At 36.8% G+C, this 23,500-nt stretch overlaps 1 protein-coding gene across 10 annotated transcripts in view; it reads right to left on the bottom strand.

Moving 5' to 3' along the window:
* Positions 1 to 23,500, bottom strand: part of ERC2 (ELKS/RAB6-interacting/CAST family member 2) — a 394,125-nt gene that overhangs the window by 342,457 nt on the left and 28,168 nt on the right. For all 10 annotated transcript variants that reach the window (XM_077184350.1, XM_077184349.1, XM_077184348.1 and 7 more), the window contains exon 2: positions 11,784 to 12,200. In XM_077184350.1, the coding sequence (XP_077040465.1) occupies positions 11,784 to 12,200 (417 nt within the window). The remainder of the gene's footprint in view (positions 1 to 11,783; positions 12,201 to 23,500) is intronic.

Raw genomic sequence — 23,500 nt, forward strand, 5'->3', positions numbered from 1 at the left:
AGAAATACCGGTTAGCCTGTAACCTGATTCAATGTTTAATTCTGAAACTTGTCTTGGGCAAAAATTCTGAGTATGGCTTCATCACAATCACCCAATGATGAGATACAGTAAACACCAAAGCAAGCCCAAAGTTTCACGGAAAAGGCTCAATTGTTTCAGCCTGATACTGGCTGATACTGTTATTACTGAATTCCTCCTTCAAAGTGAAATGGAAAAGGGATGGTAGACAAAACCTTAAAACATTAGATCTGGAATATTTAACTCAGCTCTGAAAAAGAAGGGGAGGACGTTCTCATGGAAAGAGAATTCTTGCAGCTCTTTCATAAAGCTGTGAGTTGCTGCAACCTCAAGTTGCAGCAGTCCAGGGAAAGACCAGGAGCACCAATGACTGCCAAGTCTGCAATACATAATTGTGACCTGGGCAAAACACAGTCAAATAAATTTAGCTGTCATAATGGCAAATGCAATTGTTCAAATCATGTATAAAACCCATTTCAATCCGACAAAACAAGCTTTCTTCATAAATTCATTCATGTTGGAAATTGCCTAAATTTTACTTTCCTGTAGTAAGTATCTATCCAAAAAAAGTGCATAACTCTTACAGCTGGCAAGCTAAATATGTTAAGCCAGCTCTTTTGCTCCTCTTCCCAGGAGAGTTTCTGCTCAAAGTGTCAGCATTTTGTATATAACTAGTAAGCATTTTACAAACATCACAATATCATGATGCACATACCAGTTCCAAACCCTGCTCGGCAGCATTTGTAATTTTACAGCCTACACTTTGCCTCCCTTATGGAGTTCATCTCTGTCATTCTGCTCAATGATTCTAGAAGGAAAGGATCATAGGCAATATTCAAACACATTTGACATTAGACCTAAAGCCCCACAAAACTGAATAAAAGATGCTTGTGGAAGTTCAACAACCATAAATTGTTGAACTTCATATACTTCATATACTGGGAACATTCAGCCTGCTAATAATGCACTCATAATTTGTTTATTTCCAAAGAAATAAAAGGGAAGCCTTTATGAAAATTTCTAATGCTATTTTTTCTATCAGACACAAAAAACACTCAGGTTTTCTGGATGTTTAAGTCATTATTTTTTTAGACTGCTGGAAAGCAAGCCATTCAGGAAAAAATGGTTAATAAATTAAATAAAAGTTTTGGATGTGGCACCTGGCTTCCAGATACATGTGATAGAGGCAATAAACCCCTCCTGCTGAAGGACACAGCAGAAACAAATGATCAAAGTAGCCCTAGTTTGGAATCCTTCCAGAAGCTCCATCTTACCATCCTGAAGCCCACTATTGTTTTGATAAATTCTATTATCTGAGTTGGTGTTAAAAATGAACTTTTTTTTTTCCTTGGGGCCTATGCTTGTCTGTTCCCAATCTCTTGGTAAGAATTCCTTTTTCTGGCCAATCATGCTGTGCCTTAATGGTGCAGATGGGGAGGAAGCACTGCCAAGACCTCTGTAAACACTCACAATACTGTTGAGAGGCTGAAAGGTAACATTATTTTGATAATGGTTTCTGAAACTTGTTATCAGCAGAAAATCTTTTCTCTGCCACATGTCCTCCTATGTGAAAATATGCCATCTGCAAGTTGAGAGCTGAAAATTACTCTTTCCAGGCAGAGTAGGAACAAGTGAGAACAAACTGATTGCTCTGACTGAAGCATGCAGGTGTTCAGTCCACTGAGGCTCTGAAACAGACCAACATTTTTGTTGGGATAAGAATCCATCTGCAATAAAAATCTTTCCTCCTGTGCTACAATGGTACATTTTTAAACAGAATTTAGATTCTACTTCCTTTGTGAGAAAGTTCTACAAGGAAAAAAAATTGTGGCATGTATGTATAAAGGCACTACAAAACCAGAAAAATTGTCTAGCACATATTTGTTCATCATTATGTAGCTCAAGCTACGAAAACCTGCACAAGCATCTTTCATTTGAGGTAGAAAAAAAAATTTAAAAGTTTTAAATATTTTTTTAAAAAGAGAGAGTGAATGAATGCCACATCTTATGGAACTATCAGAATGGTAACTCCCCAAGAATACTCTAACTCTTCATCAAAACAGATGTTTAATAGATGACAGCAAAGACAATTAAGCAGATAGTATATTGGGTGTTCTCATCTATTTGGCACCTGCACAATCACTCATGAAATAGCAAATAGCAGCAAGCTTAATTTGTTGTAGCTGGGGACAGAAAACTTCCTCAGCAATGACATTGCCCATGATTCTTAAGATGTGGCAGAGAAATGTGCTTTCTCCATGAAAACACTGCTCTTCTGAATAGCAGCTTCTTCCTCCAGATATTGAAACAAGGAATGCTGGAGCCATGGGAGTGCCCAGCGTCTCACAGGTGCCCCAAGCTGAGAGAGGCTGTGGTTTAATTCAGCACTGCTCAAAACTTGCTAGCACCTGAAATGAGCCCTGCTGGTTCCCCAATGTGCTTCCAGATGTGTTGCAGTATCAGAGCAGATGTGGTGAGACTCCAACCCATTCAAAGAGGAAAATGACCCCTTAGTTTGCTCTTTAAATTTTGTAAATCAACTTAAATTCCTTGACTAACACAGTGGGACCAAATTCCAGCAATCTCTTCAGGCTGCATTCCTGATTTTCTGTAGAAAGCTGCACTATCCTTTTCAGTCTCCTTGCTTTGGATCTCAGACTTAGCTGTTTTTAAACTGCATTCAGATCACAGACTCAAATAAAATCTGTGTGGAATTACCTTTGCATTGACTCCCACTCTAAAATGAGCAATGAAAAATAACAAATAGGGTGAGATTGTCTGTGAAAACAAGGCTGAAACACAAACCTCGTTCAAGAGAGCCATCTAGTGCCTTCATGCTCTATGTGAAGGATGCAAATCTTCAAGTTAGCTGTTGGCTGATTTTTAAGGATTATTTAGAGCCTCATATTTTTTCCCCATACTTTCAAATACCTAGTAACCAATGCACTGTTTCTTGCTCAGCATCTTAAGACTACTGCTCTAGTTAATAAAGCTTGCAAAAATTCAGCAGATAATGAAAAAGTAGAAATTTAATTAAGTCAGTATTTGCAGGAACTTGCTGAAAGGATCTCATGAACTGAGAAATTTCCAAAGTTCTCCTTCTAAAGATTATTCATTAGAGAAATATTTTTCCAGTGTTTAGTTTTGAGTCAAATAATGAGCAAAAGAAAATAAAATCCCATATTTTAGCATGTATTCGTTGTTATAAATCTAAAATCTAAGGCCTATGTACTTTTATGAATAAATTTATATTCAGGGAACTAAACGTGTAAGAGTCAAAATCAATTAAAGCAGTGTGACTATAAAAAATAGATAACTAGATGTTAATTATCTATTAGCAAATGAAAATAAAGCATTCTCCACATGCATACTTAAAGGAAAAAGGTGTGTGAAGCTCATTGCCTTTAATAAATGGCCCTTTATTAGCCCCATTTAGAATTTTTTCCCAAAAAGTACTGGTCTGAATGCAATTAGGAAGGAGACAACACTGCAGAGCAATGGCAGGATAAGAACCTTGTTAATGGAGCACAGCAGCCAGTGGAACACCACTAAGAACCTGTTTGCAGTTACCAAGTACAGCCATCAGCTGACTGAGCATCACTCTAACAATTATTACGTTATTTTTCTTTTTTTTTTTAATTAATATCAGTGGAACTTGGACTACATAAAAAAATCTTCCATTATCACAGGTCTCTAGGAAAGAACACAAATTGTATATTTAGAAAGAACACATTCAAGTGAATTCCATAAAAAGCAGGGCAATGAAGAACATACAGAGCCAGTAACTACCCTAAATACGCTCATTAGACATAAATGGCTCTAAAACATGTGGGTTGTTTTGTTTTTTAAAGGGTTATGCTTCAGGGAGAAGATGATGTGCTGATATATGGAAATAAACCAAGCAGGTGAAGACATTAACTCCACCTACAGAAAAGCTACAGCAAACTATTCCCTTCCAACAGTGCAGCCTACCAGTAACCAAGTCTGGATTCATTTATTCTCTCAAATCTAATCCTATTCCCCTTAAATCAGTCAATCCCACTGACCTCATCTGACTCCAAATTAATAAATAAATAAATAAACAAACAGAATTTTGTCCTCAGTGCTTTCAAACATATCCACATTTTTGGTGGATATATCTTTCAGAGCATTATTTTAGCCAAATATTTATAGGGAGAGGAAATATATTAATAGCCATTATGAAATTTTATTTTGTGCATAAATATATTGAGAGCATTATAATCATGTTGGAATGCCTCAAACTGTTAACAACCAAAAAAATTTTCCTATTAGGAGGATTGCCTCACAAGCCAATAACTACATCTATAAAATTAGGATATGATCATCTATTCACTAAATCAGAAATATTGTTTTGTTAAACAGTTTAATCTAACATTATACTGTTCCTTCATTAAGCAGAGTTTTAGGTGAAACTTTAGAAAGGGTTTACATTATTAGCTGTGTTCTATTACCTACAATAAAACTTCCACTTCCATTACTAAAATAAGCCAGCACATACCAAGGCAAAATTCATTTTCTTACACAGAGTTTAAGACTTGTACAAGGAAAAAATTTAGCAAATGAAAAACTTATTTTTTAGCAGACTAAGGGGTAGAAGAGGGAGGAGGTTGCTTTTAAAGATGAGAAAACATTTTCTTCTTTTGAATCTTTGCATCCTTGCACGGGAAAAAATGTGCTCATACATATATATGTATATATACAGAAATAGACTCTGGCAGGAGATTGGCCTGCTGCAGTTTTCTGCAACTCCAGCTGGGTGACAATACAGGGAATTCCAGTCCAGGTAAAAGGCTGAGTGTTTCCTAAGACAAAGGAATTTCAACTCAGCTAACAGAGAGGGTCTAAATCAGAGAAGTGTACACTGGAATTTGAGGGTGGCCAACTCTCCCCTTCCCTGGAAATTCAGTTCTGATTCTGAGAAAATACATTAACATCTCAGAGCTGTGAGTCACCTCCATGAGCTACAGTCATTCATACAAAAAAGGAAGACGGAGCTAGAGAAAGTTAATTACATTTTAGAAAAATGAAGTTATTGGCACAGAAATGAGTAGCAGTACATTTACAGAACAGGGAGTATGAAAGGAACCAAAATTGATCATTTTTCTCTACTTCATTGTGGCTTGTCTCCAAAAGCTTAACATGCAGCCAGGAAGTAGTAAATGTGTGAACTGTGCAAAGAGCCTTGCAAAGACAGTATTTTATGTCTGGGGACAACACTTGAATCACAGCAATTTAAGCCAGTCTCCAGATTGCCTTCTAAAGGATGCACTTTCCAGGAATGCTAGCAGGATCAATACTGATCACCTCCACACATAGAAAGGCACAGAAATCCAGCTTAGTTATGAATCTGGTTTTTCCCTCTTCCAAAAAATAATTTTTTTAGTTGTTAGGATGAGACATGGCAGTTGCAAACTGACAGCTTTCTCTCATATGAGATTCCAAACTACTGGTGATGGTGTCATGGAGGTCAATCCTGTTTTTAAAGAAAGTGATTTCTAAATTAACAAAGCTTTCCAATCCTTCACGGACTTATAAAAACTATTGCAACCAAGCACCCTGGCAAGAATATCACAGGGCACAGCAAAATCTGCATGGGCTATGTTAGAAGTAACAACTCTTCTCTAGAGCATAATCAGGTTCTGTCTATTTTCTCATGTCTCCAGCAACTGCCAACACTGCAGAGTCCTTCTGTATATTTAAGGGGTCACCTTAAAAACACATATTACTATTGATATTTTGATAAAAAGCAATTGTCTTTAGAGCAAATAAGATTAATATTTTGAGTTGAGGCAGGAGAAATAAAAGGAAAGAGGTACTAATGAACCTAATAAAAAAGCTCAGTCTAGAATGGTGGTTAATCTGTGTAAGCAACTTCAGGGAAGAAACGTTTGGTGTCGATAAAGCATTTCCTTAGTAAATTACTACTGGCTCCAGTGTAAGACATTTACAGTAAACACCAAAAGTCTGCAAGGCATCTGTTCTATTCACAGTGGAAGAAGGAACTTTGCTCCATTAATAACTTTAAAAACATGCAATAACTAATTCATGATGGCAGTTCAAATCCTATCAGCAGCCTTCATTATTTGACCAAGCTGAGTTCAAAGATAGAGCAAAGTTTTAAAAAGCCCCCTGAAAGTTTAGAAGTACACTTTAAATTATTATAAAGATGTGTTGTTCTTCTTTTCTACTAAATACAAAAAATCTGTAACTTTAAACCATGAGCAACAACATTATTTTAAGAATACATGCAAGATAAGAGTTAAAAAGTGTATATAAAATCCTATATGATCTCAGAATTTGTTTTAGTGAAATTGTATGTTGTACAGAGAGGGCATGTGTAATATACGTGTATGTATATATAATAAAATACTTGCTGGAATTTTAACATTTGACTTCACTAGAGACTTAGTGGGACTTTGCCTTAGGCAAGTTTTTAATAGCAATAATAAAAAAATACTTAATGGTACTTAGGGTAAATAATGTGTGGTCACTATGTTTAAAAAAAAGTAATACCAAACATCTGTGCTAGATTTCCACATGATAAAATCCCCATATTACCTACAGTTCTCCCAAAGTTATAGAGAAATAAATGTTTATTTAAAATTCTAGAAGAGACATGTGATAACCAATTTAAGAACTTTAAGGCAGGCATCTTGTGTTTTCTGACAAGAATGTATATTTAGTGATCTTTATGATATTTCATTCTGAACATGAAGAGAGTCATAGTATGACGTTATGGCTTCAAGACAGATTTTCAATCACTAACAAACCAAGAGCATCCTTTTCCTTAAATCTACTTGCAAAGACAACTATGTTCCACACAGGATACATTAATTTTCTTATCATAGCAAAAAGCTATTTTTTTTTTCAGAAAACAAGAATAAAGTTCATCTACCTTTGAAAAACACTAACAAAAATACTTGAGTGAATTTAGTTAGTTAAAGGCATAGGATTCAGTCTAACAGTGATGGAAAACCAAGTGCAATCTGGGCAGAAATCCTCAGAAAGCATGAAATGGAGCTCAACACTCTCTTAAGAGGCTCCATCTCTCAAACAGCAGCAGCAACACATGCTCACACTGTTTCTCAGAGCTACATTTGTTCTTTCTTGCTTTGTGAATCAGGACCTAAGAAAACCTTTGCTATAACTCTCTCCAAGCTGGGAATCCTGCTATCCCTGTGAAAGCTTATTGCCTAGATTTTAAATTCTTTGATAGAGGAAAGAAATCTAACCCCATTTTTTACACAGCTCATTTCCCAAAATTTTAGTGAACCTTGCCGACATTGACATTCTTTGCTATTCCTGTAAAAGAGCAGGATTCCAACTTCAGCTTTGTTCTCCTTCTCCTGCTCTATAATGAACCTCACATTTGCCACTGGTAAGGCCCTCAAACACAAAACTTGAGTGAAACTGTCATCACAAGTTTGCTTTTGTGAAACAAAGTTGAAAAATGCATGGATTGCACACTGCAGAAAGGTACAATCTTTGAGGGCCACCAAGTCAACACCTCACAGCTAGCCTGCATCTCCTAAAAGGATATGAAAGCAAATGAGGGGAAAAAAAATTGTTTTATTTTCTGGAGTTATTTCTCTGCCTCTAGTACACCAGCCAATTCCATTACTCTCGCCTGTACTTTCTCTAAGAAATACCATCTAAGGCCTGGAGAACTTCCAGATCTTTGAAGGCAGCTATAATTATCAAATTCTGCTGAGGCTACTCGGGAGGGTGGGTGGGGGAAGGGCAAGAAGAAATCAAGGGCTTAAAACCAAGAAATTTCTGCATGATTCTTGGATAACCAGCCAATCAGAATAGTAGGATATTTATTTCTGATAATGTGCATTCTTGTGTGAAATTGCCAGAAAATTAATAATTGACAAGGTGGTAGAGTCTGACAGATTACAAGAAGTTATTTCTCTCTACCTAGTTAAGTGAAAAAGTTACCAGCTAGACAAAATCAGCTGTGGAGTAACAAAGAACATCTCCCTTACTATTCAATTCCTTGTAGGATCAGTGCTCAGGAGGTGCAGATCAAGGAGAGAGAACTGACATTCATTTGAAATACAGGTGTGTTCAAGAGGCTGTCCTTAATTCCCAATGTTTCAAGACCACTTGCTTCAGTTTCTCTCACAACATGAGAGTTTAATTCTCTGGTTTAGTCAAAACATCATCCACCAGTGATTATTAACAGCTTTCTACACCAGCATGTTGAATCATCTAAAAGATGAACAGAATTAATGAAAAGAAGAAATTCCAGCTTTGCACTGTTTTAAAGCACTAAGAAATGAACAGCATAAGAGAGAAAATTATGGTTGCATTAGGGGAAAACCATAGTCAAAAGCTCAACATGTAAGACTTGACCTTCTTCTAGCCAGGTTGGTACACAATTAGATTTCATGAACTGAAAAATTCAGATTGAAAGTAATTTTAAATTAAATACCAGCAGCAAAGGGCTTCTGAGAAGTCCATATCTACATTTACATTTCAATGTAATGTTGAGGCTGTATAAAATCAGCTGTCTTCAGTTAATTTTTTCCATATTCAACTTCATTTGCACCATGTTAACTTTTTTCCACAGACAGCACTCTTCTGCTGGAAACTACAGCAGAATCTATCATTGTAAAGGTAAACTGACACAAACAAACCCTATTTGTTGAATAACTTCATGTGATGCTACACAGAATTTTATCATCCTTGTTTCACAGAATCACCAAGTCATTAAGGTTGGAAAAGACATCCAAGACCATCAAGTCTAAACTCTTGGAAAAACTCCACCTTGTCAATGAGACCAAGGCACTGAGTGTCAAACCCAGTCATTTCTTGAACACCTTCAGGGATGGTGACCCCATCACTTCCCCAGGCTGTCCATTCCAGCATTTAGCAACCCTTTCCATGAAGGACTCCCTGAATCTCCCCTGGCACAGACAATTTCAAGTGCAGCAGCAGAAATAAAAGAGCAAAACTAATTCAAAAGAAGAAACAGCCATCCAGGATTTCATCAAACAGAACATGACACATGGCCCAATACTAGTTGCTCAGAAATACACTCAACACTTGAGCTATACTCCAACCTGTAAAAATAAAGAAAGCAGAATATTTTAGAATATGTTCTAAAATGACAGATATTTTGTTAAGGGTATAGAAAGATTAACACAATTTGAGTGAATTCTAAATAATTCATGAACGAAAGTCATTAAGAATGTATGTAAGTTCTAGCTTATTTCTAAAGCATTCCCAGGAGGAAAAACAAATGTTCAATAACTCTGCCAGGTGATTTACACAGGATGAAAAACTACAAACACCAGTTATGGAAAAAAAATATTAATCCACTGGGGAGGCTGCTGCAGAAGATTCAACCTAGTAACCTCTGTTTTATCATACTGAGAACCTGTATTGTACAGCGTGAAGACTAAAAGCAGAGACAGAAATTCAAATGAGCACTGCAGAACAAGGATTTACCAAGTTACACATAAAGATCAAAGGTTGATCTATTTGGAATTTTAACAAATATGTAATACTTTTAAACTAGACATAATGTCTGATGTTACTTCAAAGCATGCAGACAACTTTCCATAACAAGAAAGCAAAAGAAAAAATTTGAACCTCAGTACATTTTCCAAGAAGCAGAACAATAAAATCCAGAGTCCTGGATAAACAAACAGGCACCTACTAAAACATTTTGTTTCTAAAGAGTTCCTACAGCCTGCACATCATACTTCCAAGCTCCCTACAGCTTCAAATATGCAGAAACTTAAAAATAAATAAAAATAAAACCTATAAATACTATGTGCAACAGAAAGAGAGCTGGAGAGAGAGACTGCACCCAAAGCCTTGAATTCTTATAAAAACAATGAAATCGTGAGCCAAAATGTCCAAAACATTAGACAGTTCCTGCCAATCTGGCTGGGACAGATTCCAAGCAACAAATGCAGTAAAATTTTAAACCTTGATCACTTACCAAGGTATATCAGCATGTCATGAGCAGTAAATCCCATTTTACACTTGCAGCACTCCAGACAAAAGACAACCTCTATAATTTCATATAAACTGAGGGAGAAACAACACTTTTCCCTGCCCCTGAGAACAACTGGGGGGAACATCAAATCAATTCAGTATAAATACAGGAGAAACATGCACAGTCTATAGGTAGCCCTAATATCTCCTCTCAGCATGTCTTGGACTAATCAGTAAACTGGATGCCAATTGGACTTTACTTGGAGGTTTACATTTCATCTATTTTTCGAGCTCAATTTAGTTCTACTTCTCACTGTCCTTGATAACCATTCTCATCACAAACTTTCTTCAAATTTCCTCATGTCCCATATATAGCCAAATTAGGGCTCACAAACTTAATTGGCACTGATACAACAGATGAAATAAAATCACACAATCACCTGTCTTTGAAAACAGTGTACGCAGACCTAAATCCAGAAACTTGTCTGCTAGTTTATAGAACTTATTCCACAACCCTTCCTCATCACAAATTCAGTATCATTAGCTCCTTATGCAATTCCTTTCAGAATCCATTAATGCATTACATCATTTTTAATTAAAATTCTGCCTGTGAAAATATTCAGGATCCACATCTCCACAAGAAAACTTTACTGAAGGATATCATGACATTTTCCACTTTCTAAGCTTCAAATGGGCAGCAGAAACTACTGAGTCCTCAATGCATATTCTACGTTAGAGAGGAACACAGGCTAAACATAAAATAATTTGTCCACAGCAAAGAAAATATTTTGCCAACAGTCTCTAGATGTAAATAGCTGTTCTTAATCTCAGGCTTAATTCTTAAGCTCTTGCACTAATTTCATTTGTGTTTGAGCCGTCAGGCAAACTGGTGTTGTCAGTGACCACACTGCTGCTGAGTTTCTCAGTGAACAGAATGTTTATCCTGACTTCCCTTGCTGTGTGCAGTTGTCCACAACCTCCCTGCAAATTTTCACCCTCCTTAGCAGGGTCTTGGTGAGGAAGACTGGGCCTGCCTTGTTTGCCTGACAGAGTCACATGGGAACACTGCTGGAATCTAAAGGGGCAGATGGGCTTGACACCAGGCCAGATTTTCTTTCAATTGTATTAATCCAATCATCCAAATCCAGTCCCAAAAATGCATTTACAAGTGATGTAGGCAGCTGGTGCAGGTGGGCTTGGGATCAAATTTAGGTTTTCTCAAAGTAGAGCACAGTCAGCAGCACAGTGTTTTTATGTGACATTACAGTATATTTATGTAAAAAGTTGGAGTATCCCCACATGAAAATATAGTAGAAATACACATAGGCAGAAGCCTTTGTTTATATGGAAGGAAAATTATTTTAAAACACTCTTTTCAAACACTAGAGGCATAAAAACCCAACACAAAGATAGCATGCACTCATGACTCCTTAGTTAGAGCAGCAGCAGGTGTCACTTCCCTCTTCAGTAGGTCTAGTCTTCACTTGCCAGATATCACTTCATCAAAATGAAAGGATAAAGAAACTTTGCAAAGCAACATTTCAGAAACAATAAGCCCAAATATACCTACTTCTCTTCCATACTTTCTTATTCTTGCTTTCAAATATCATACAGTCCTACTGAGTACTAATTACAGATGTAACACAAATGCATGCTATCCTTTTCATCCAAAAATTAGAGCACAAAAAGAAAACACTTAAATATTCTAATTATATTTCTAAAACTGTAACAAGTTCCATGACTATTTTTAACAAAAATATGTACTTTGAATAAATAAATGAGTTTTTAATTACCTCTCTAAGATGCATGTTTTCCTTCTCCTTTTGATCTAAAATCACTTCTAAATGATTAACCTGAGATTCAGCCTCTGCCATCCTTCGAGTTCTCTCATTGTCATCTTCCATTCCTTTAGAAGGCAAACCTTTACTTTGCAACATCTCTAGAAGCTTTTTTATTGATTCATCTCTGGCATTTAGTGTTTGCTTTTGTGTTTCAATCCTAAGCTCCATTTCTTCTAGAGTTTTTCTCAACAGGAAGAGCTCTTTAGCTTGTCTATCATGCTCTGCCTGAAGTCTTCGAAAATTCTCCTCCGTGAGCTCAATGGTAAAATGCTCAGCCCCTCGGTTCCCACTTTCTTGCTGGAGAAGATGGTTAAGGTCTCTCTGGGTTCTAAGCTCATCTTGAAGTGCCTGGATTGTCATTTGCAGATGCTGCAATAAAGACAAAAGAGAAAAAATTAGCTTAGGATCTGATTATAGAATTAGTATTTGATTCAAGTTATCTTGTATGCTGTTACAAAAAGTCATCAGAATTAGTAATGAAAGTATACCAAATGATCTTATATAATATCAAATGCAGGTGACAATATTTGTAATGATATCTTTCAAGTGCTTCTAGAAAGAAAAGAGAAGACAACATACACAGACACAAAATAATGCCAGCTACAGATAAAATTAATAGCAACAAATGCAAACACTAGGCAGTGACACATCCATTAGAACAATCAATGTACCTACAAAGCTCAACGACTCAGTATTCCATGTTTTCTAAATTACCTCATAGACTAAAGATAAATCTGCTCTTCAGGGTGCCCAACAGTACTGCTGTTCATAAAGTCAATCAAAGCCCTCACTACAATTAAAGGGGACTTTGGGGAGGGGCTGAGTTGGGGCCAGTCAGTTTCATTTTTTCATTTTGGAAGCTAAAGCTATGAAAAGTTTAGTAAACAGGATTACTGTATCTCTAAAAAGCAAACAAAAAAAAAAACACAATAAGCAATACTGAATTTTGAAAACTAAATTTACTGCAAGTAGTGGACAAACCTTTGTTCTTCTGGCATCCAAAAACTGAACAGCATGGTAAACGAAAAAATGAAGCAAAATCAACAGAAATAAAGGTCAGATGCAAGCAAAGGAGTTTCAACAGAAAGAACTGAATTCAACAAAAAGTATCTTCAACAGAAAAAAATAATTTTATTGAGTTATACAGAAAGGCAACAATAAATTCACAGTACTCAAACATATAAACTTATAGACAGACTTCACTCAATAGAGGTGACAAAGAAAAGCATAATTGAAATAATCAGTCCCGTGATAAATTACAACATTCCTATTGGACATTGCTGTTCTTTTACACTTTTAGGTTTTTCAGAACACTAACTTGTCCTAAAATATTATATTACATCTGAGTACAGGGATCTGTCTCTGTTCCAGAGGTGTGTCTTGCACTCCCTTACTCAACGCAGATCAAAATCAAAATGGATTTTTCCCATGTTAGGGTTGAAGTACAGATAATTAGCCTAAATTGCTACAGCTTATGAAGCTCATTTCAGATTAATATCCTCATCTGAATTTGTTTTTCTTCTCATTTTTCCCTCTACTCATTGCTTACACAGCATACTGAGCTTTTAGAAATATGAAATCCTGAACAGGCTGACAGTCTGTACTAAAAGACATTTAACTGCAGGAATTAGGGGACTTAAATGCATGTCATCAGATCTTTTAGGTTTAATTGATGTTCTGCAACTCCACATTCTAAAAAACAAAACAGAAACCACACCAAAAAAAAACCAAAACAGCAACAACACAGACACCAATCAGACAACAAAACATTTCATTTGATACTACCTTCATGTTTTACACAAGTACATGTAAATCTGTTGTGTTTTAGCAATGATTTAAACTAAAGGAAAAATTCTAAACCTTTTAAAATCACCTTAAGAAAACAACCTTTTGAAATAATGTCTTTTATCAGTTATTTCAAATGGAAAAGAAGTATTGCCAGTGGTAGAATTCAGTAAGACACTTTGAATCTCTTCTATCATTAAATAAGCACTACTTTAATCTAGGTACAGATCTTAATTCTCTTAGTATCTGCATCTTACTAGGCACACACTCAGTTGAGAACATACACATGTAAGCCACTCATTTACAGCCCTGCTTTTATTTAATGGCAACTCATCTTTTCTTAATCTCACCATCTTTTAACTAGCTATAATAAGCTTTAAAACTCCAGTAAACTTTAAAATCCTTTAGAAGTAAAAACTTCCCCACTTTGAATCTACTAATGTGCCAACTGCTTGTGACCCCAAGACTGACTACACCTTCTGGCTTCTAAAATTATTTCACTGTCCTACTTCTCACACCTGACCAAGAACCTTCCCTGTACTACCAGGCTACATCTAAGCAACAGCAATATTCAGTAACTACCAGCACCCCAGAAATAGTCAAAATTATTTCCCTGATCTGAATAATGATTTAAGATGCATCCACCTAATGTTAAATCAGACAATATTTGTTACTTCATGCTACAACCTATTTACAAACGAATGTTTTTCCAAAGTCAAGTAGTTCCTATATATAAAATGTCCATATGTCTATAGAAATCTAGCTAAGCAAAAGAAAACATTCTAAAATACCATATTCTAACCCACAAATGAAAATAAACTTGACATTGATAACACACAAACCTTCTGAATGTAAGCTCTAAATACCAAAAATTGTTGGATCAACACAAAAATAATTAGAAATCAGAACTCAAGCAACAATTCTGGTTAAGATAAATGAGACAAGTTCCTTTTCTGCCCCCAGCAGCCTGTGCATGCTCTCCTTAGGCTCCACCCAGGCCCACGTTCATCACTAAGCATGACAGTAGTTCTGGCTGCTTCTCTGTCATTACCTTAAAACTAACAGCCTCAACTGTGGCAGACTACTGCTACTTTAACATAGAAGAATCCATTTTTGTACACCTTCAAGACTAAGAACATGGCGGACCAGATTTAGACTTCTGCTGGCACAGATTTTTGTATCTGCAGCTTGCTAAGGAAAGGAAAGAACAAATGGTGTGAGGGTGGAAAGAAATTGTATAATTAGCTGCAGGGGAAGGAATGTAGGAGTGCTGTGAATATCTGTCACATGGTTGTCATTACAGACACAGAACTTTACAGGATTTTTTTTTAAAAACATGTAAAATCTATCGCATTTTTTATAATTTCTATTAAAAATGGACCAGTTGACCAGAAATATTTCCATGCCAATTTCTTGACAATATATAAATAGTTGTCTCAGAACTTTTTCAATCCTTCTTTACAGCCCAGCTCCAAGAAGCGATCCATGGAACTGTGAATTGCCCCATAAACTGAAACAAAACTATAAAAGGAAGATTAACTAACAGCTCTTCCCAGACTTCAATTCATGTTCTACACAAGGAAGATCCTCTAGTCTATGCCAACTAACTACACCCAAAAGAATTGCCTGCTGAGAACTCGCCTGCCTCAGTGTGACCTGGGCCATAGAAACACTTCCAGAGCATCCTAAAGCCACAGATGTGGGGAACAGCAGAGGGGAATGAACTCACAAGGAGACTTGCTGATTTCAAATTGCTGGTCCACCTACAGAAGCACACAGCTTCTCAAGCTTTGCACCATCACAGGGCCACCAAAAGCCAAGAACACATTCAAGAACCCAGTCAACTGGATTTTAGCTCCTGATTCTGTTTCTTTCCCACCCCAGTTAACAGAGAACTGGCAGGGCTGAATCTGCTGACACAGTCTAGTCTCTTGGCAGTGGCAAATATAAAATTATACGGAAGACTTTGCAAAAAAATCATCCTGTGTAATTGTATGCTATAGAAAGCTACAGCTATACCTGAAGAATACACCTCAACAAATATAACAGCAAATTATCCTGTCAGCCATACTCTCATTCTCTAAAATCAAACTTCCTTATTTATTCCATAATCTATTACTGTTCTATTTTATTTCTCCACAGTATGAGGCTCTATCATTAAGAGGAAACAGACTACTGAAAGCTTTCTTATGAACTGCATCTAAATCAATTTGTACGTTAAATTTACTTGTGCTACTGAAATAAGTACAAGCATTACACTTGCAAATATTTGTAACTAAGTATTTTTAAAGAAAAACATGCAAATCCTAATTTTCTTCTTTAAAGAAAAAAAGAAGGGGAATTGGAGACATTTGCTTCATTACCATAAATTAAGAAATTAATTCTCTCATGCATTTCCTCATCTGCCTATTACAATTCATAAATCTGGTCTCCAAAAAAACCCACTGAAAATCCGTTGACTAGAATTTTGCCTGAGTAAGACAGGACTGACAGAAAGAGTTGGAAGGAAAAGACAAATCTAATTTGGGAGGAATAGCAAGAGATTCTGACCACACACGATGAATCTTCAGCATTAAAATTTCTGAGCGTGAGATGTGAGAGAGCTTTTGCATAACACTGTTTGCTGATATAACCACACATTTGAAAAGAGAGAATTCTTGTCTGACTTTCCTCACTTTTTCTTTCTTTATGCCTTTAAATTTGGTGTCTTGTCAAGTTCTATAAAGCTTGCCCTTACAAGTGTGCTTTGCAAGTTTGGTAAGGAATCTTGTCACATACTCTTAAATCTGCATTTCTTGCCACAGATGTGGTGGGCTGAGCTTGGCAGGAGGCCAGGACTCCCTCAAGCCACCCCATCACTCCCCTCCTCAGCAGGACTGGGAGCAGGAGGGGAAGAAGATGAAATAACCTCATGGGTCAAGGTAAAGGCAGTTTAATAAAACAAAAGCAAAGGCCATGCACAGAAGCAAAAGAAAGCACAAGATTCACTCTCCATGTTCCATGAGCAGCCCATACCCAGGCACTTCCTGGCCAGTAGGGTTTCAGTACAATTGCTCCAGAGAACAAACACTGATAAAGAACACCCCCCTCCATCAGCTTCTTGTTCAAACCTTTCCTCCTTTTCCTCCTCCATTAATAATCAAGGGCCCAACAAGGCGCTCTATCATTCCCTTAAGATTGCCCCTCATCCTGGGCTTTGCAAGTTAAATAAGCAATCTGGTCATACACATTTACATCTTTTTTTTTCCATGGAATGGAGCTCAGTTCCCTGTGACAAATGCAGGTCTTAATTCACACACAATCCTGCCTCTAAAGTAAATACTCTCATTAAGTGCATTTTGTTTTAATTTCTTGGCCCACTCTGATCATCACTAAACGTAATTTTCTCCTCAGGTCCCAAACCAGCAGTGAGGAATGCTGATCCTATGGCTTTCCACTACTGTTTTAAAACACCTTCAAATAATTATGTAGTCCCTAGAGTTCTCTGAGAGTAAAAACTGCCCTCCAATACATCAGTAATCTATTCTGGAATCTGACAGGGCAGTGCTGGCATATTTAATCTGAAGTATCAGACTTCACTACTATTCAGTCAGCTTCTCCAGATCATCTCACATAAGCATTTTGGCAAAAAAACAAGTATTGCCTGAAGACTTGAGGTCACTGAACAAAAATGCATCCCCATACAGGCTAAAAAGCTTTAGTACTGCAAATTCAGAGCAGCTTTGCACCTATTTTTTAAGGAACAACCTGTAAATTTACTTCTTTCCTAATTCCCTTTTTTGCTGTGGGCTGACAGATGTTGGTGTGCCAAATCTTGTAGCCTGTAATCACAAGAACCAGAAGGTCAAGAGGAAGAGACTTTTAGAAATGTAACAGGTCAAACAGACTTGAGAGGAATAATCTGCAAAGATATATTTTGGGGGGGGGGGGGGGGGGGGGGAAACAATTTCTTTAGTTATTGAAAAGAGGTTTAATTAAAACCTTTGTCATCAGTATCATAGCAAAATGCAGGGGTTTGTATTTAGGTGATCCTTACCATGACAACTTTTAAGTAGTACAATTATGCTGCTATGACAACACTGACCTCCTTTTTTTCACCTCTTCCCTTTCAAGAAATAGAGTTAGTAGTGCCAGAGTCATTAAATAGTATATTTACAATTTACAGGGGGAAATATAAAATACTTTTTAACAAGGCATGGAAATCAATGTCAGTTTAAGAACAGCAGATTATTATTTGTTTCCCAGTAGTTCTGTCTGAACATTAACTACACAGCTAAGAACAATGCAGGGTTTAGAAGTCCTGGATACTCAAAGAAAAATCTTAGGCATTCATGTTTTAAAATTATTCTCGACAGATAAAGTAACTATGTACTGTGAGAAATCCTCCATCCCCTCACCAACTCCAGTTCCTCTGAAACTCTTTTATTGCCTGCATAAAAAGTTTCTCCTTTTTTTCAGGATTGAAGCACTTAAGGTTCCCCAAGGAAGCTTTTAAACCATTTGGGATGATAAACCTCTACCCTCCCCACACAAAACGTCCCTCATGGCCTTGGCTCTACATAATCAATGCTTGTGATTTGTATTCTGTCTGCCAATTGTTTACCAAAGATGAGCAGCATTCCTGTCCTACAGCTAATCCCAGGAGTAACTGCAATCACTGAACAGAAACATGGTCTGAGTTTCCCATCACCAGAGCTCAAGTCTAGCAAAGTGAGAAAACACTCAAGGCCTTCTCCAAACAAAAAAGAAAATTCAACTCCCCCACTGATCTCACCCACAAACCCCACTGATAACAAATAGATACAAGAGGGGAAAAAAAAAAGTACAAGAGCATATCATTCCCAGTTCTCTATTTCTCATGAAATAGACTTCCAGTTATCTCCTCTGCCTTTTATCTAGAGGAACAGTAAGGTTTCAATTCTGCTGATGCACTGTCTGGTACCTTCTGGAAGCCTTTGTTTCTGAGATTGCCTTCTCTGCTGTTAAAGCTTTCCAGTGAAGAAAGATTTAACACAATAAATATACCCCTAAAGTAATAATCACAAGTTTTCAGAAGGTAACAGTACATTATCAAGGGTTTTCAATGTGTTCAATTTAGACAAGATATTTGCCAACATACACAAAGCTCTCAAAACATGGTGGAAACAATTCTTATAACTGAATAAGTGCTGTTCACTAACAAAACATTGCACTGTATATTTATTATATAATTGTTTCTATTGTTTCTATTAAATATTGTTTCTATTTTACTTCAAAAAATAATAATAATTGGAGGAAATAAAAAACAAAATCTCGCTGATCTCCAAGTTCAAGTCTCCACACACAAAGCAGATTTTTTTTTCCCAGCATAAAGATGTTCAATGTCAAGCTTTTTATCAAATAGTATTCTATTAATCTTTTATTATAATTAGTGGGATATTATGTTATCAATGTCCAGTACAGAATCGACCATATCCAGATTAGGTCAGCAAGTCACAAACAGGTAACTAAAAACTGGTAAAATATTATTTGTCTCAGCCCCACCAAGCTATAGCTCTTTAGTTCATTTTCACTCCATAAAATTGGTTACATATTTGTTATCAACACAGGAACTGATTAATCAAACGTTGGGAGAAGCTAAGAGCATGTTTTTGTTTTGGGGGTATTATCAGGGTTTTTAAAGAAAAAAAAATGCAGAGCTCCCCTGAAAGTGAAATCACCTATGTCCCCAGTGGACCAGGAACAGACTGAGCACTGCCCTGTCAGATTCCAGAATAGATTACTGATGTATTGGAGGGCAGTTTTTACTCTCAGAAAACTCTAGGGACTACATAATTACTTGGAGTTTTTTTAAACAGTAGTAAAATGCCATAGGATCAGCATTCCTCACTGCTGGTTTAGGGCCTGAGGAGAAAATTACATTTAGTGATGATCAGAGTGGGCCAAGAAATTAAACAAAATGCACACATTTAATTTAGAAGCAGGATTGTGTGTGAATTAAGATCTGCATTTGTCACAGGGAACTGAGCTCTATTCCTACTTCCATGGCCACGTACAACTGAAATGCACCTGCCCAAAAACCTGGGAATATTTGTCTTCTTACTTTCATATCCATGGGATTATATTCTTTAAGTGTGAACCATCATGCAAATTGCAGTTAATGAAGAACAGAAAGTTAAGAATTTGTTGTTACTACTTGCCAGCTTTAAAAAAAGCCCTGATAATCAACAAAAATATTTGGCAAGTACTTTCTTCTTTATTTTTGGACAGTAGAATGTATTGTGCAGCCTGCTGATTCAGTCAAAATAACAGCATAGCAAAAACCTTGGATGCTAAACAGGCCTGTTACTTTCTTATTTCTCAAGAACTGTGGTCGGCGTACATTAAAGGAATTTTTTTCAGGCACCAAGTCAAGAAATTGCTTACAAAAGGAGAGCATTGAGAGCAAACAAGGTCACATTTCAAACGCTGAAAAACTTGTGGTATTTGATCTTCAGACCCTCCCTTTATCTGCTTAAACTTTTGCTACAGAGTTTCTCCTTCTGGCAGAGAACTCACTATTACCTTGGAAAAAAAAGGAATAAAATGAATCCTTTTCCCAGATTTAAAAAAAAAACAAACTGGGCTCTATTTTCCTATTTTTTAATCTGCCTCTAATGAAACATCCCACTCCTTTTATTAAAGAAATAAAATCTGAGGAAGGAGATTTTTGAGGACAAAGCGCAGGTTCTGCTGAAGCTACCAAGGAGAAATGCAGATAAAAGAAAAACTAAAGAGGTGTCCAAATAGTGCTTCCAATTATCAAGTCATTACAGAACAGAACAGAAATGGTTCCTACAGTCAGTAAACAGCAAGCCACAAAACACTGAGTCATGTTAGAAAATGAAAACAAGTATTCACATAATATGCAGTATGGGCTTGTTTCTCAGAGGACTTTTTTTAATCCCTGACACACTGTAAAAGTTCACATTCTATACATCATATCTAAGAAGCAATACAGGGAACTCCAACAGACTGAGAGCCTGCCAGTCTGTCCAGTGGTAATTTTGGTGATTATTTTACACTATTTTGAAAGACACAGAAGAGGAAAGTTAGAAGACCAAACAAAACCTCAGCACTGTATTGCAAACCTTGATGTTTAATTCACATGTGAACTGGGGGCTTGAAGTTTCTATACAGGAAGTCTCCATTGACAGAAGAGGCAAATGCAGAGCAACACTGAAAGTTGTGGGAATGGGACATTTTATTATTTTTGCTGACCTCCTTACCCTTGCCACCTTTCCATTTTGTAACTTTCTAACTATGTATTCTCAAATGCAGCCACTACAAAAATCATATGAATACAAATTATTCACATGACAATTTCAAGCACAGCTTTTAGTAAGCCAGGAATACAAGTTCCAATTTCAACCTCCCCCTGGTCTATTTTAATCAGCAAAATACATAAAAGAGCACTCTTCAGCTTTCAATTCTTTTTCACTACTAGGAATAGTACTGTGAGTTGATTAACCATAATACATAATCATTGCCCATTGAAACAATCTGAAAAGGAGCCTTAGAACTATGTGTTCTGATACAGCAAAAGAAAAATGAAAAAAAATCGATATAGGGATTCAGTGGCTCCACTCAAAACAGTTGTTAGATCCAACAGTGACAAATGATGCATCACAAAGCAGGGATGACCATCTGGGAAGACATTTCATCCTGGTTTACTAAAGAAGTGCAGATATGCAGGAAAGAAATGATCAGGGCTCAAAAAGATCCCTGCAGCTAACAAATATAGGCTTTCACAAGTTGGGAGAACTTGGGTTTTGCGGTGAACTTTGTTAAATCTGGATTTATTCTTGTCAGATTTCATAGGAGTCTGTTCATGGCCTAAAGGAATCCAGGACAAGCCCATAAAAAATCTGCAGCTCTGGAGTGTTCCCACAAGGTGGCACTAAATCCCCAGCCGCAGAAAATCCTGACGGAGCGCAGAAACGCGAGGGCAAAAACCCACGGCCACCTACACAACATAGAAAAAGAGAGTACGGCCACGTTCATCGGATAAATAAGACTATTTAAGGATTAGAAATTACAGGATAGAAAAAAATAGCAGCCTAAATCAGATATTTTAGAAGAGATTGTAATTTTCCCCTCATAATTCAATAGCTGTAGTGGGAGGCACACAGACACATATACCACATGCGTGTATAAATATATATATATATATATATATAAATATATATACACACACACACATTCAGCGTATACATTGACTTACAGTCAGCACTTATCAAGAAATCAAGCTGAACTCCTTGTTCGCCTCTTGCTTCCAAGTTCTGATACAGAACCAGTATTTCTGATGTAGTTCTGATTTCCCTGCCCTGGTGACAGCTTGGGCAGTGCTGACTCCCAGCTCTCTGGGCACTGCAAGCACCAACAGTCAGATACAAACCTGTACTCACATGCAGTCAAGATTCCATTTTCAACTACTTGATTTTTTTTTTATCCCTCATCCTTTCCTTGTCTGTTGGTGAAGTCTTTTCACCCCTGGTGCATTGCATAACCTTAATTACTGAAATAGTAGTGTACCCATATGCTGGGCTAATTTTTAGTGGTGTTCAAATTCCTGAAGTGTCCAGAAGCCTTCAGGGGGCCCTTTGTTGCCAACTTCAATTAAATAAACAGGTACTGGGTCATTTCAGGCCAAATGCATTCCATAGTGATGAATTTTCAATTGTTAGCACTATCTACTTTTCCTCCAACAGTTTATTGGTTTTTTCCTCATTTTTCACACTACTTTAAGTAAGCATGCTTGTAAGAACATTCAATTTTACAGGTATTAAGAAAGAAAGAAAGGAGTTATTAAATCTCTGCAACTACTTTTCAACCATATGGAAAAGAAAACAATTTTTAAGGTAACAACAGATAAAGCAATTTGATGATCAGCTCTGTGCTCCAAGCACTACATTCACACAAAAAACCATGCTAAGTTCCACAAGCACACCACTACTATTGATTTTCTCTCCACCACCCACCTTAAGGATAAGACACCAAAAGATCCAGGAGTGGGTAAGGGATTTTAGAGCCACCTTGAAGTACAAAATGTTTATTTAATTGTAACTGCCAGGCGTTTTTTCTGCACATCACACGCTTACACATCTGTTGGCTATATAATGTAAACTCATTGCAATTTAAGTACAGATTTGTGACCAGAATGAATATCCCCTTCAACATATCCTGCCTTAATCCCCAGTTTTTGCACTGTATGACCAGAGAGGATTTGTTCTATTCTGTATAAAAGGAAGTGAGAGTATAGAATCAATACTCCTCTTGTCATCCAAACACTGCATGCATCCTGCTCAGCTAATATCCATTTCTGTCAATAACTGAGTAAAACATGTAGGCGCTTTTCTTTGTAAAAAGCTAGATCATGTTATATCTTTCTACTTTTCCACTCATGCTCAGGCACATCTTATATTTGACTTAGAAAATTCCATGATCCTTTATTATGCTTACTTTCTGCTGTTGCAAAGATGTACAAGTTTTGCTGTTTCTGCTGTACAGGTGCTCAAAGACTGCACTGACAATAATTTAGTGAGACAGCTGTTCCTAGAGGTGATTCTCAAGGAAAGCATTTCAGTGTTTTCTCAGCTCTGTTTCACCACATTGATTAGAATTTGTATCCTGACTTTCATGAAACCCTTAAGATCAACTAGCAAACTCATAATCACACATTGCTGCACTTAATCTCTCAGAAGGCAAACTACACCTAGGGTCAGTACACTGCTCTTGATTCATGTTCTTATCTCACCTAGTTATTGTAAGATAAATAATTCTATTGGTGGACACCATTCAGATTCCATCCTAGAATTTTAGGAGAGTTCTAGCAAAAATCACACTTCTTACAGCACAGGTTACTT

The sequence above is a fragment of the Agelaius phoeniceus genome, chromosome 11 (genome assembly GCF_051311805.1).
Source record: "Agelaius phoeniceus isolate bAgePho1 chromosome 11, bAgePho1.hap1, whole genome shotgun sequence".
In the NCBI taxonomy this organism is placed as follows: Eukaryota; Metazoa; Chordata; class Aves; order Passeriformes; family Icteridae; genus Agelaius; species Agelaius phoeniceus.